The sequence below is a fragment of the Trichogramma pretiosum genome, unplaced genomic scaffold (genome assembly GCF_000599845.2).
Source record: "Trichogramma pretiosum strain Unisexual culture from Peru unplaced genomic scaffold, Tpre_2.0 scaffold19, whole genome shotgun sequence".
NCBI classification, from domain to species: domain Eukaryota; kingdom Metazoa; phylum Arthropoda; class Insecta; order Hymenoptera; family Trichogrammatidae; genus Trichogramma; species Trichogramma pretiosum.
Window position 1 is genome coordinate 2,279,560 of NW_019641707.1, and position 15,682 is coordinate 2,295,241.

At 44.0% G+C, this 15,682-nt stretch overlaps 1 protein-coding gene across 1 annotated transcript in view; it reads right to left on the reverse strand.

Moving 5' to 3' along the window:
- Positions 1 to 15,682, reverse strand: part of LOC106650926 (acetylcholinesterase-like) — a 104,074-nt gene that overhangs the window by 10,417 nt on the left and 77,975 nt on the right. The window contains exon 4 of the mRNA XM_014369204.2: positions 2,929 to 3,092. Coding sequence (XP_014224690.1) covers positions 2,929 to 3,092 — 164 coding nt within the window. The remainder of the gene's footprint in view (positions 1 to 2,928; positions 3,093 to 15,682) is intronic.

Below are 15,682 nucleotides of genomic sequence, written 5' to 3' on the forward strand. Positions count from 1 at the left end.
CCCCCCCCCCCCTGTGTACCTGTGTATTCGTGTATATGCTGCGCTTTGTCCTTACGTGCAATAATAATAAGCGATCTGCGATGCACGAGAGCTGCTCGTTCGACTACGATATCATGTAAGAGGCGGTCCAGACATCGATATACATACGGTTTTTTTTTGTCAACGGAAATGTTTCCAAGGAGAAGAGAGAGTTTCTTTTGAAAATATACTCGACGGTTCTCGAAGATGTAGTCGTACTTTTTTACGAGCGGGATGAAACTTCGAGTACTTCAGGTTTTTTTTTTGCATGAAAAATATTGTGGCAATATTCATCTCGTGCATAGACGTTTATCAGTAAAAACGACCGTGTCTCTTACAGGCATAAAATAAATAATAAAACGCGGCCAATGGTGGCGCTTAATCGGCCGAACATTAACCCGTTAATAATCTACGGATTTAATCGATATCGGCCGGTGATTTTTCGTGTAATGAGTTCTACATCGCAGCGTTGTTACGTCTATATAAGGCCAATCTCCAGCCATGGGCAGAAATCGATTAATTTTAAAATAGCAGTTTATAGCCGCTAAATCGTGGTCGAGCTGCTGAAAATCCAATTCAAAACGAGACGAGCCAGCTGTTTATAAATAACTCAAAAAATCATCTTTAGAGCTAGTTTTCATCGTGACGTACGTGAGCGAGAAATCGATGAACTGATTTAATTCCGCAAAATTCGTTTATAGATACCGCGTTATAGCATAAGCGTAATAATTATGCGCGAGTGTCGGGAGCAACGAAACGTTTATACACATGACAGATCTCGCGCATGTATTTAAAACCACGTTGTATGTATACCAGTGACCTGTAAGCAACCTAAGTACGTGTAAAAAGTCGAATGGCGTTTAGGCTCTCTTACACTCGCGCGCGCAAAGGGCATAATTACTCAGTACGTATAAACGTATAATATGACCGACGTAACGAGCGCGTCGTAAGCTGTAAGCTACAGATTTTCCGCAATATTACACACACAGAGAGCACACGGGCTCTTTTTCGTACTCAACAATTTTACATACTCTCGGAGAAAAAAGAGGCTGCGAAATTGCGAGCTAGAAGGGGGGGAGTGAGGAGGGGTCAAATGTGTGCCGTTTTCAGTTACTTTTAGAGCTGTGTATGTGCTGCGGGGCGCACAGTGAGCGCTATAAGCGCAGATCGATATCAAGGCAAATTGCTCTCTCGCTCTCTCTTTCTCTCTGTAAGTTTCATCTACTATATATGTATGTATGAGTGCGGGTGTGCAGCGTTACATACGTACAAAAAGCCAACTTGCTTCTATATACATGCATGTACGTGCGGGTACGCGTATACAGTATACGCATATGTATGCAGTCCAAGACGATCGAGCGTGAGATTAATTCTTTTGTTCGTCCGCAGAGAGTACATTGAACGAGGGACTGCGCGAGGGCTCGGGCACGGTATTAAATCGAGTTATATTTCTGTTTTCACGACTGATTGTTCTCTCTATACATGCCGTTTATATGTAAAATCGACATTTACATCGGCATTAGCCTCGACATTTCCGAGCTTTACTTTTGATCACTCTGTTATTTTGTAATAGGTACGTGTTATACACCGCAGGGGGGGGGGGCTCCGTATAAACTCGGAGTCGCACACACTTACACATACACTCGCGCAGTATATGTACACATATATAAAGTTCGAGTTTAATGCCGCAAAGTTTAAATCGTTATTTAAACTCTTCAATTCTTTTTTCTCTTTTCGCCCGGCACTTTTACGATGAAAAATTGAAAGTAGGTACATTATACGAAGCAAAGTTCAACTACTACACGTCACTCGTGCGCGAGATTTTCATGGACCCAAAAATGTTGTCTCTTTATATAAAGTTGAGGTTGGGGTTTTGCGAATGAATAAAACATATGTCTGAATTGAAAGCTCTGCCGGTGGTGCGCGAACGCTCGTCATTCCTCGCCCCCAAGTTTTCCGAATAACTCAAATCATACTCGCTCCTCGCCTATAGGATCGCGAACGGTTCAGCAACAGCAGCAGTAGCAGCAGCAGGTCAATACATTAATGTATGTACCTAGAGGCAACATAATGAAAGAATAATTTAACATACGTACGGGAGCTTTTCGCCTCTTCAACTCCTTTCCTTGTTTATTCTTTCTTATTAATTCATGAAAAAATTAGTTAATGGCTCGTCCATTATATGTCATAGCCCCGTAGATTAACTATTTAACACGAGCAGCAGATGTATTATATTATACAAACGGTTGGCGCTTGCACAAATCTGAATTATTCAATTTTCGAATGCATTAACTCATTTTCTTGTCCCCGCGCCCGCGCTAAATTGAATATCTTATTTGAATCGTGATTAGAGCCGTAGCGCGGACCGTTTGAAAAGTTGTATGAGAGAAAAATACAACAATAGCTTAACGGCGCGCGTGAGCGCAAAAGGGAGGGAGAGAGCGAGAGAGAGAAACAAATGTCCTGAATTTCTCGAGAGAATTTTGTGCATTGTCCCGCGTCGAGAGTTTACTTGTGCGACTCGAAATAGAAAAATGTATATAAGGGAAGAAAGAGAGAAATGAATGGCGTCTATTCAAGCCTAGTGTTGGGTTTGGGTATATATGAAAAAAAAGAAGAGAAAAAAGGGAATTAGGTGTACGTTAAATTTAACAAAGGAAAAAATGCTTTTCCTAGTACATTTTTCTAGGTTGGCAAATACTCAAAATTTCATCGCGCTCTCTGGAACTTGATTCGATTCTGACCGACAAGTAGGTCATCAGTGGACTAAAAAGCACCATTGTATTCGTTTGAATAAGGGTTACCCGTAGTATTCTGCGTGAGCTTCCATTTTTTTACACATAAAGAGCATACGATTTTCCGCATTTGCGCGCGCGCGCGCGTGTGTGTGTGTGTGTGTACAGCACTTACCCGTGCCTCGCGAAATTCGAGTATATCATGATCATCCTGTTGGCCAGATCTCGCTCGCGTTCGGTGTACTCGACGCTCGTGTTGAGCGGATGTCCGAAGACGTACTCGATCTCGTCGCCGTGCATCACACCCATCCAATCGCCCCAGACGTTGGTACTCGATTTCTGCAACAGAATAAAGAAAAAGGATCGAATTAAAATTCATCGTACTATAATGCGTATTTGTGTACAGTTGAAGCGTTTCGAGCGTCGCTTCGGTGTTTATTCGGCCGAAGCTTTATTGGTCAAAGTTCACTGACATAGTTTATGGACCCCCGCAAAACAGTATTCCGAAAGCTGGAGAGAGAGAGAGAGGCAGAGGCGCACGGAAAGTCACCGACGCAGTTCCAACATATGATATATTCGCCTAAATGAGTTTCACCAAGTTCAGCTCTTATTGACTTATCAATGAACAATTAGGGCTTTTCGAGGCTTTATACCGTATAGTCGCTCTCTCTGCGACTCTCTAGTCGAAGGTTCAATTATTTAGCGGCACTTGTGGCTGTTGATCGCTTTCGATGCTCTATGCATCGTTTCTCTCTCTTTCTCTCTACCTCCTTGTATCAACTAACGTAGGCAAATTCGGGACTTGAATTATGTGAATATTCGCAGTAATTACTGGCTCTATTTGTCCTAAATTAATTCATGGTTTTCCAGTCGATCTGCTTACATACGGACGTAATGATGATATTCTCTAGTAAAAAATCAACTCAGTGGATTTATTTTTCACGGATTGTAACGTGCGTGGTTATATAAAACGAAAACTTGCGAAACTCGTTGCAGGTAGAAAAGGGACGGGCCCGAGTTCATTATTATTATTATCATCGTCGTGTTTCGAGGTAAACACGCCACTCGCGCGCCCCGTGCTCGTTTGCCCAAAGAATAGGAAGAAAGAGCGAAGCGGAGTTGCGTTAATTATCGTCGTTTTCTCAAAGGGAATACGAGAATAATTCGCTTTTGCGTGTATTTATTGTAATCTTTATCAACTTGTTTATGAAGTATAAATATACGTTCGTGCTTGCACCCCGGCTTCTTTGAAGGTTAAGTTAAACACGGCAGCGTGTGCCGCTGTACGTTACTCGGAAAATTCATAGATATATACGCTTTATGTGCCTGTGTGTGTATATAACAGCCCTGCGCGTGTAGTGTAGGCCTTTGTTTGCGTTTATTACAAAGGAGGCTGTGTGTACACTACCTACCTACAGCGTTTGCGCCCAAGCCCGCGGAAGTTTTATAAAATTAAGCGCGCGCGCGCGTGACATTTAATTGGAAAATAGCCTCTGCCGCCACGAGCGCGCGTAAGGAAATAATTAAGCATGGATAATCGCTCGAGATGAAATTGTTATGTATATTTCGACCGGTTAATGAAAAATAAAGCACGCGGGAGTTTATGTGTACACGTGCGGTGTAAATTATTAATTCGAGCTTGCAGCGCAAGCTGCGTAAGTGTGCGTGCCACGCTTGCGTTTTATGTACATACTGTCGCGTATCATGAATCTTCATTATAATAAGAGAAAGAGCGAGTATATAAGAGAGAGAGAGGGAAGGTGCTTTTATTGGCAGGAATACACTGGCACGCACGCAGCGTAAGCGAAATCTCCCTCGGCTTCTTGTCCTAATGCTTCTAATGCTCATTTGTTGCTTATACACGGGCGTGTTGTGTGCGGCGCAGTGCCTGATAGTAACGACGATAGCAGCAGCAGCTGCTAGTGCCACTGCTGCGCGATGTTCGTTTGACCTCCTCTGGCTCTGCTGCTGCTGCTGCTGCTGCTTCTATTGCTTAGACTGCAACACACCTCCGATTTTATACATACACGTACAGCGGTGGTATGCACAGGTGGTGGTTGCGCGCGTGATAAAGTACACTATTCGGTCCGTACGATGTCTATCGGTGTGTGCAACGCGTCGACGCGTTTGCGGAATCGCACGCCGAGCTAGATGCGCTGCGCTCTGCCCTGGCGCACCGATGGCAATTCGCAGCGGGAGTCGGATACATTAAGATTAAGCTGCTCTTCGGCGATGAACTTGCTGCCTTGCGTGTATGTGTGTCTCGGTCTGTGTATATACGTGTGTTTGGTTGACTATCTTACACGTACCAGGATAAGGAGTTTATACAAGGGACGTTATTTCCGCGCCCAAAGTAATGAAGCAAGGCTAGAAGCGTTATATGCGCTATACGCTCGGCTCCTTATGTCTTGGAGCTTTTGACGAGGAGATTTGATGAAGTTGCTCAAAAGCAGCAGCTCCACCAACAGATTCCAACTGATAAGCAACTTTGAACGATGTCTCAATTTTCTCCGATCTGCCGCCGCCCCGCGTAACCATAGACGCGATTTTGAAAATTTTCCACGCGATGTTTTTAATTCAAATTCATCGCTGCGTTTATAATTCGCGATACGCGTGCTATAGAAAGTAATTACGTTGCTTTTTGTGCGCACGTAAGTATATATCGCCGGGGAGAAAACTGTACTGAGACTTGTTTTTCCTACAGCTCGAAGCGGCGAATTATCGAGGTAAATTTTACTAAGCCTCCGCGTGCAAAGCTGAGAAGCCACTGGCGCGTATAATAAGTCGCTTTATGCATGCTGAATAATTAGCGAAACGCACCGAATGCGTCCATTTTATATACATCTCTCCGCTTCAGGGCCGCTTCTTCTTCTGCTTCTTCTTTTACTTCTTGCTTCAACCGACACTTTTCCTTTTAGGTCGAAGATTTTCCTTAACAAGCCGCTAGTTCGCCGTAAGACGCGTCTGAGAAAACGTCGAGAGAGCAGAATAAAAAGAGCTCGGACGAGCGAGAGAGAGAGAGAGAGAGAGAGAGAGAGAGAGAGAAAAAGTGCCAGTGGAAAATTTGTTCAGGGTTATAACGAGTATGCAAATGAAAGACTAATGGGCACGCGCGCGCATTCGAGTTTCACTGAGACTACAAAGGGAGGTTGACTCCGAAAAAGCTCACACACGCAGCAGCTCGCACGGCCGACGCCGCCGCCAGCGCGAGCGCCTGCCTTATACTCTTTCACTTTCGGCGTGCGCGCGAGAGCTCGTCGTAATAGTTAAATGCATTTTGCTACCGTGCGAACTCGAGTCTACTATCTACTATATATTATAACGTATATGTATATACGCTGTGCAGTGCCATGCCATACTACAGTCCGAGTTGTTTTATGTGCAATAACGCAGGCATCGAGCATCGGTGTTTTTTTGCTGGTCAGCTCGTTTATTTCACTCTTTGTGCTGGTATGCTCCTCGAAACGATGCGATGTTCGAGACACTTTTAGGTACATTCAAGCTGTTGACTTAAAGGCGAAAATGAACAACTAACAAATTTGATTATCAGATCCTCTTGTTTTATACATAGTTATCACATTTGCTACTTGCGAGTAAACGAATTTTGGCATGTACGTCATATGTTAGTAAATTGAACAATTTAAGAAATTGAAAATTTAAGGTTTGCCTGCAATCTTTTCAACCTCAGGTGAAAATAACAATGTACTTGCTACAAACATAAAATCAATTTTACTATTCGCTCTAAGCGAGAGAGAGGGGGGGGCAAAGGAGCTTTGGAGTCACCATTAACACGTAGTCTTACGGAAAGACCGCCGAAAACCCGCCAAAAATGCCAGCGTCTGGCATAAAACTAAATTTTTTTTACGAGAATGAACTTGAGAAAGCGCGGCACTGCGGTATCGGTAGCAGACAATTTAAACTACAGTAATTTTCATAGCACAGTTAATAATTTTTAATTTTTAATTAAAATTAAAGAAATAAAACACTCATTGCAGAAAAATTTTTATTGCGCTTCAGATTGAAAATTTGTTGGCTGATTTTGTAAAACTAATTAACTATTTTTCCTGATATTTTTAATTAACATCTTGATGAAAATGAATAGTTTTCCAACTTGCTTCATTTATAGATGTCGTTCAAACGATATTCACAATTTTATCTGTATAATATATTTATTCGCATTATAAAATTGATTCACAATAAACCGCATTACTCATATCATTTGATATCTCTTTAAACTTGTTTGAAGATAAATTTTCTCGACTATATTTAATTACTAAGATTTGAGCATTTTCATGCATTCCTCGTCGCTTGGATAAGCTTCGAGCGTCTCTTGTAAAATTTTGCACACTCACGAAGACCTTCTCTCTCTCTCACTTCGTGTGTCTACCTCTATGTCTCTCTGTCTTTTCCGTGAAGTTTCAAAACAAAATACGTGTATACACGAAAGCTTCTCCTAGCTGCGCCAGGTGCAGCAACAGCAACAGCGGCAGCGGCGAGCCGGGGTTACTCGCGTTAATCAACGCTCGAGATCTTGGCTAGCCCGATCGGATATTGCATTAGCCGCACACGCTCACCTCTGCAACTGACCATTGCTGAGACGGCAACGGTGGTGCGCCTCGACTTACTCTCTCTCTCTCTCTCTCTCTCTCTCTTTCTATATATCCACTGCGGCCGAATTGCCTCTAACTCACAAGCTACCCATATATACATGTATACACAGCACGTATTTATATATATTTTGTGTACGCTACGAGTTTGATACGGAAGGGATGTGGCTGACTCCGTGCACCGCTCGCTTCTGTGTATGTAACTCGAAAGCTAGTTTCAACCAGATATTGTTAGGGTTCTCTCACTGGCCGTGCACTATATACTCGTGCTGCGTATTATCTCGCATGGTCGCACTCCGACAGAGAGAAAGACAGTCAAGCTCCAACTGAATATATGTGCATTTGGATTTCAACGCAAAAGACGCTGTTCATTTGCAATATTTACGCTGAATTATCGTCAAAGCTCGACCTATCTCTCTCTCTCTCTATATGCTATATTTCCATTTTGTGTGCAGCCTGCCGCAAAGCTCGCGCGCGCGCACTCCGCTCGTTAACGTAAATAAATCACGCGCGTCATTGCTGCTGTGGGAACTTTCCAGTGAGACTCTCTCGCGAGTACGTTGTATAACATAAAAAATTTAAACACTCGTAGGTCGCGCGTATACATGTATAGAGATAGAGCCGGTGTACAGCTGCAGCTGTTGTATAGTAGTTACTGAACACTAGCTAGCTAGTGCGCCGCGGACATGAATGAGTCGAGTCGGAGGGCAGTATAACTTGGTGCGCGCAGTATTTTGTGCAGCGCGCCCGTGTGTTGCGCTTAATTACTTCCGTTACAAATTTCATTCAGCGCGCGCACGGTATATAAGGTACAACCGGCCGCCGCCATGATGCGCGCGGTAGCTGCTGCGGCCGCAAGTCTCGTGACCTGCGCCGCGCAGCTTTTACACGTAATAAAACTTACAACAAAGTGCGTAAAAACTCCCGTCGTGGATGCTACATCGGTATATTGAAACTTTTTAACGCGTCGCCTGCATGCATGCACGCGCCGTGCGAAACAAGCTCAATTCATTATAAAACGTTTATCATCTCGTCTTTCAGCGAGAAACTAGCGCACAACTAGTAATGACAGAATATTTTTGTTCGCGTGCGTTGTCGAGTGTGCTTCGTTGTTGTTGTGTGTCTTGCTCTATCTCTCAAATAATATAATACTTTAAACGGCAGTGATTAGTGAAAAATTTGCCCAGGGAATATGAGAAAACTATGCGCGGCAGCAGCAGCAGAGAAACTCGAGCAAGTTTGTTTGCGTAACAATGCTAATTTTATACTCCACGCGCAACTTGCTAATGACTTGGATAAAGTAGTGCGTCATTTTTCAGGCGTAATTAATATATTTTTTTTTAGCTTTACCTTTCGGGGCGGCACGGTATTAGTCTTGCTCTCGCGAAGTAATAATATATGCATGCGTTCAGAAAATTAATTCACTTCTCGAGCGAGAGCTGCTGCTCTATTTGCAGTTTGTAAGGGATTTCAATTGTGTCTGTGTGTACGAGGGTGGCGAAAATTAGCAGTGATATAGTCGCGCTCCGCATCCAACGCTATATATCCGTATACGTACGTCCGACCGAATATACGCTTGTTCCACTTATACGCGAGCTCCAGGCATGAACTGCACGCAGCTGCAACTGCTACTGTCGTGTCCCATAAATAGCATTCCAGGAGCTGCTTACGACGGCGGCCTCTAGCTCTATAAGCCAAGTCGATTATGTGTAACGTTATGTCTTGTCGTAGTAAGAGTAAGATGTACTCGTTATAATATTGCGCGTTTTACACGCTCGCGTTTATTGTAATAATATACTCGCGAGTACATACATTGTTTTATTAATGGGGAATAGAGTGTCTCCGAGAAGTAGATAGAGATAGCCGAGTGCGCGAGCGAGAGAAAAGTAATCACTTAAGTTCCGCGAGACTATACGTATATATATATCATGCAGCTCGAGTTAATAAAATCGCGCGGCGCGATCGCACTCGTAAATCCGCGTAGCGTTTCGTCGTGACGATAGCGCTCACGCGCGTGCCCCTGCTGCTGCTGCTCGCGAAAAGCAATAAACGTCAGGAGGCGCACAAACGCGAGGACTTTCGAGAGTACACACACACTCACATACTATAGCGTCGACGAGAAAGAGCCAAAGCTAGAGGTAAGAAAAAACAAGAAGCTCGTTAAAGTCGATGCTTTCGATATGGTTTTCATTCCCGATCGTTGCGCTGAAATGCCGCAAAATTTATGTCGGCATGCACGCACACGCGGAAGCTTCCTCTTGTTAGCTACGATCACGCGTGTATGTGTGTGTCTACACGTCTGCTTATCGCGTATGCATTTTAATAAACGTACGATTAATACACGGCTGGCGGCTCGAGCATACGTGTGTACGCTCCGAGATTCATTAACCACGTGAAAAATGATGATTTTTATCCTCGCGATCGCTGGATGCGATTTCCTTGAACTGTATACCAGTATAGTTCGTTAAGCACGGCACACGCGCGGCAGCGCACGGCACACAGCGAGCCCTTAACCCTGCCCGAGCGACTCTACTCGTGGCGCCTTTCATTTTTTATCACCCTCATCATAACGTATAGCTCTCGACCGTCTGTCCTTGTACGCTCGGTCCTCGTGAGTCTGTGTGTATACAATACACATACTTTTATGAACTTTCATGAATATTCACTCACACACCCCCCGCCGAATGACTCGATTACGCGTTCTATAATAGTGTCGCAAGAGGTAAAAATTAATTTAACGTGTATACGCGATGCGACTCGCGCATCGATCTTTCCGTGTTTACAGAAAATATTTCACCCCCTGCCAGGGAAATTGTTCCAGATGATTTAATCGCTAGAACGTTCATGTACACCGGCTCATGCGTCATTAGCCAAACAACGCAACGAGTTCTAGAAAAGAGGAGAAAAAAAAACAAGTCAAACGGGAACACAAATACTAAGCTCTAGCACGACCGAAAGCGCAGAGCAGCATCGTATTTACGATGGCACGTATGCGAGTAAGGGGGGCGCAAAAAAAGAGCACAGCAATAGTAGGCTTCGCGAGTTTTTTAATTAACCATTCTCGGTCTCTCTCTCTCACTTTTTGATGCCAGGGTATAGCTCGAGCTGCAGCTCGCGCTCGTGCGTACGAGACCAGGTGACTCAGTGTTTCGATGTTCACTACACGCATACCTTTTTTTCTCTCCCTTTGGCGGGCGCTGTATATTTCGGTGCGTCGAGCCGCAGAAGGAGGGGGAGACTCGTCGATTGTTTCTAATATACGTACACGCGTGTGCGCGGGGGTGAGCTTTTAGTATGCCAAGAGAGAGACGTTAACGAGCATGCGACACTCGACCGTAATTTTTTTTCCTCTCGTCAAATGAAAAGGAAAATAAGAATTGCTCTGTGTTCTATGCGCGGTATGTGTATACGCTTCGGGGAGGGAGTCGTGAGGTTTACTACTGCGTAGCTGCCAGCCAGGGAACGTGAGCTCTGTGGAATTATCGCTTTGCGAGAATAAAAAAAAATTTGTCACCGTGTGGGTATGCGCGCGCGAAACAAAAGACAGGACTTTTCAGCGTGACAGTCTACGATCGGATCATCCAGTATTTTCTTCTCGTTTTTTCTCTATTTATTTATTTTATTTTATTTTATTTTATTTTATTTTATTTTATTTTTCGTGCGGCAAAAATACTATCGAGAATCGTAGTTTAGATAATAGAATTATCGTACCGAAAGTTATCAATTTTTCGAATCGCGTGCGGCATTCCGGGTTAGATAATAGAAAAACTGTCGAAATGGTTTTCCAGGAAAATATTCGAAAGTACGATATCTGCTGCCTCGCGATGAAATTTGGACGATGGAAAATGTCGATGACCGAGCACGCGCGCGAATGTATAAATCGTTATCGTCGTCGATGCGTATCGGCGTTATATTGAGATTAATGCTCGGTTAGCATATTCGTTCGGCCTGACACTCATGTTCAGTGCAGCAACAGCAACAGCAGCAGGCATGTGCAAAGAACAATTGTAATGGGAATACAAATCGTACGCGCATCAAAATATTTCACATTGAAATTAATGATATATACGATTCGAATTCGCGTCTACTTGTATTTTTCGCCCTTGTACAGCGTCATATTTTCAACCGACTGCGTTCGGTCTCTATCTCTCGATGCTGCTGCTGCTGCTGCTGCTGCCTATATGCATGTACGATTTCGCAGTCATTAGTTATCGAATTATCGTGGTGGTGTACGAGTATATATAGTGCAGCAGTAGCAGCAGGCAGTACGTGAGCAGTGTAAAGCACACGCGTATATATGTATGTAGTAGCTAGCACTCGAAACTCGACGCGAAGAGGCAAACGCTCTTTCGTACTCCCTCTCTCTTCCCTGCACGACTGGAAAACTTATCGCCTATCTTTGTTTGCCGTCGCACGAGTGAGCAAGCTCTACTACTGGTAATAACGAACGCACGTGCGAGCGTTGCGCTAGTTTTCTTCCTCTCTCTCTTTCCCTCCTTTCTCTTCCTCCTAGCGCGTCACACATTGCACATTGGTGTAGACTAGGCACGGTGGAAGCAGCAGCAGCAGTAGCAGTAGCAGCAGTGTGCAAAGTTGGATTAGATTACGTCAATGCCACTGCGCGTGCACACGTTTTACATACACCCACGTACATTTCCGAGCATAAGTACCTATATAGCTCTGCCTCGCGCGAGCTGCTCGCATCAAAATCGTTTCGTACTCAATCACATCTGCACGGGCCAGGGGCGCCCACACACGTTTGAGTGTGGTTGCTGCTGTTGTTGTTGTTCGTCTGTGTCACGCTAAGAGCCCATACTGCTCTATATTATATGAAGATAATGTGTACGCACGCACGCAGCTGCGTGTACATATTTTTTTATTTTTTATTATTTTTTTTCCTTTTACGCGCCGATAACGTATTATACTGCACTCGAGAGCGCACGGGTTGGTATATATATATGCGAGCCAGGTTCTAGTAGTCAATGCGATGCGCATACACGTGCGCTGTGTGCAAGAGACCTCGCATGGATGGAAAATCGAACTGTCGTTAATAATAATACCTACATATATAGCGTACGCAAGTCTCTGTACATAGTGCAAAGGAGAGTTTCGAGCGATCGTTGAGATATCGCTGCTCGCGCGAATACCTTCTTTTCGACAGCTTCGTGTGCTCGCACAGGTACTTTAATTGGTGCGTCAAGCAAATAAGAAAATAGTGCATTACTGCTAGGGTCCAGCCGTTAGAGAAAATAATTGTAAGAGGTTTATGTTTCATTTGTACGCTTTAAATTTATTTATACTAATCCGACATTTTTTTTACCACTTGCGGATTCATAATACTCCATCTGTCGACAAAATCATAAAGCCCATAATCAAATACTACTGCTTTGATTATTATTTCATTACAATAGATACACAGTGAGTTTTAGAATATTAATCTTTACAATATTTTCCTATGAATTAGAAAGCATAAGCTATTATTGATAATTCAATGAAAGTTGAGAGAAAAAAACGTACGCACGTGTCGCTTGCTTATTATTCATATGTTAATCCTCATATCCAATGCACCTGAGCAAGTCTCACTTCAAAAACCATCGAGTGTAATTATTGGCTGCTCATAATTTTCTAATTGGCATAGGTATTCGTATGTGCTATACGTACGAGCAGACGCAGCGCTGTCAGAGCTTCGCAGAAATTTTCCACGCACAACTCGATATCGGAAAACAAAACTCAAGCGAGCGGACGAAGGATAAATCGACGTTGCAGACAAAACTATGCGAAAAATTGATAAAATATTTGGATCGACTAGTCACCGCACGGACGCTCACATACACTCTACGGCAATTCGATAGTTTTAAGAAATGTTGAAAATTCACGCGAGAAATCCAACCATTATGCATTCGAACACGTCAGAGGCAGAGAGCAGCACATCTAGAATATACGCTATATAAGCCTGTATAGACGTGAGCGAGCGGAGCGCTATATACGGCAGAAGAGAATTCAACGGAATCGAAGTTATGCAACTCCAGCTGCTGCTACTGCTACTACCTATGGTACGATGGCTGTTATATGCGTGGAAAAATTTTACAACTATGCCTGGGCTGCAAAGTTCAATAGCTTCGGTGTCGACACACTATCTGCGCAGCAGCAGCAGCAGCAGCAGCAGTGGTACGACGGCTAGGCCGACACATATAACGCGCGCGTGTGACGAGAGGCGCGCAGCTTGACGCAAACTACTCGTGCACGGAGAACGAGGAAAGAAAGAGATAGAGGACAGGAGAAAAAAAAGGGAAAAAAGGAAGACAAGTATGGGTTTGTATTAAAGCTCTCGCTGTTCTGGAGCTGGTGGCGGTGTTGCTTGCAGCCAGTGCGCTCGCGCGCTTATATAAGCGATGTAATGAAATTGGGCAAAATAACTTTATGAGAATTTTTCGTTTACTCTCGAGCGAACTTGTAAAATCAGTTTTGCTACGAGCCCTCCTCTCTCTCTCTCTCTCTCTCTTTCTTGCGCAGCAGCATTTCGCTCCAGCGTTATATTTCTTTGAAAACTCTCACTACGAAAGTAAAGTCGTTAATTCGTGTATGGAAGTTTTTTTTTTCCTACACCCGGCCCTTTCAGCGAACCTTTTGGAAAATACAAATTCAACGCGGTGGATAATAAAAAGTCTCGAGTTTTTTTTCAAACGCAACCGAATGCGCACTCGGATGAACGACTTTTTAGAGCCCAATCACCTGACGGCTGCTTGATAAATACGATATTTGAAGTATTACAATTTTTTTTCTTTAATCCGCTCGATATAACCGATATCGATGGGGCGCGCGGAACCTAAATCTATATTCTCTGCTCTTCCGAAAGCACGCGTGTTCCGGGTGAGCCAATCCAATTTCTATATATAACGGCCACGCCACGCCACGATTTTCAATGCGCGTTAGAAAACAAATGCAATCTCTCTAGGCACTTTTAGCTAGCTAGGGCCAAAAGCTATGCACTCGAGGGCGCGTGAATTTAAATACACTATGGATTACTCGCGCGCGCGGTGAAAGTGTTGGTGCTAACTCTGTACATTTGTGTCTGTGAGCGAGTGAAGCTAGTCTCTCTCTCTCACCCTCGCCTCAATTTATTTTTCCCCAGCGACCTAATTGCGCGCCGTATATACACTTGGCAAGGCCAGTTTCGTTTTAATTGTTATTTTTTCCTTCTTTTTTTGCGCTTCAGACTCGTAAGTCCTCATTGTTGTCTCTCTCTCTCTCGCTCTCTCGGAAATACGTTAAGACAAATGTCAATCTTTACGGTTTTGGTTGTCGTAACAATTTCTATCGGCACCTAGAGAGTGTTTTGTTTGATTACAGAGTCGAAACGAGTGCATTGAACTCGCGGTTTCATATATAAGACTCTAGCTGGTGATCGATTTGCTCGTTGCATGTTGCAAATTGTTCGTTGTTGAGAGTTTCGAATAATGCACGTGTGTGTATATAAATACACTCGTACTGCGGCGCGCGTACTGCACTTTCAACTCGAAGATACGTTTACCTATAATCTCTTACGTTATTACGGAAGTTATGCAGTGTTGATAAGGTTATCATGTCTGACGTTCGATTTAATTTATTTTTACACCGACAGCAGCGAGGAGAGTCGACTACTACTCTACTACTACTACTTCTCGCGATGGTCTGAGAGAAACATGAATTTCATGTATTATTTATGCCAGCGAGAGTCCCTGCAGGTAAGGCAAGACGCCGCCAGGAAGAAGAAGTCGCAGCAGCTCATACCTGCGCGTAGAAAATCCATCGTCCTAATCCAGGCAGCTTTCGCTTATACTATTTGTCAAACTCTCGAGCGCACGGATCGCATTATATTATAATCCTTCCGGGCTATCGATCCTCTTATTATATATAACAAAAAAAAGGGAGTAAAAACGCCGAGTAAGATGATTCATTTGCCGGCACAAAGAGCCCTGCTGCCGTTGCCCGCCGCTGGGCGCGTTAAGCCAAATCGCCGGTTATATTAAGGCATTAAAGGTGTATGTGTGGGTGGGTGTGTATGTGTGTGTGTGTCTACGTGTATGCGTGTTGGTGCTCGCGATATCCGAAAATTAGGCTCGAAATGACGAAAAGCCTTTCCTTGTGGGGCCAATCCCTTTTGTCCCTGGGCGCACGTTCGGGACATAATGTTCTTGCCGTTCTCGCGAGCTCTAGCTACTCGTAGCTCGAGCCTAGGCTAGCCGAGCTAGCTAGCTGCTCATGCTGCTACCACGCTGCTGCTGCTCCCGGCCGGCTATATAAAAGGAGCTGAAAATTTATGTAAGAACCGTCGCAGCCGAT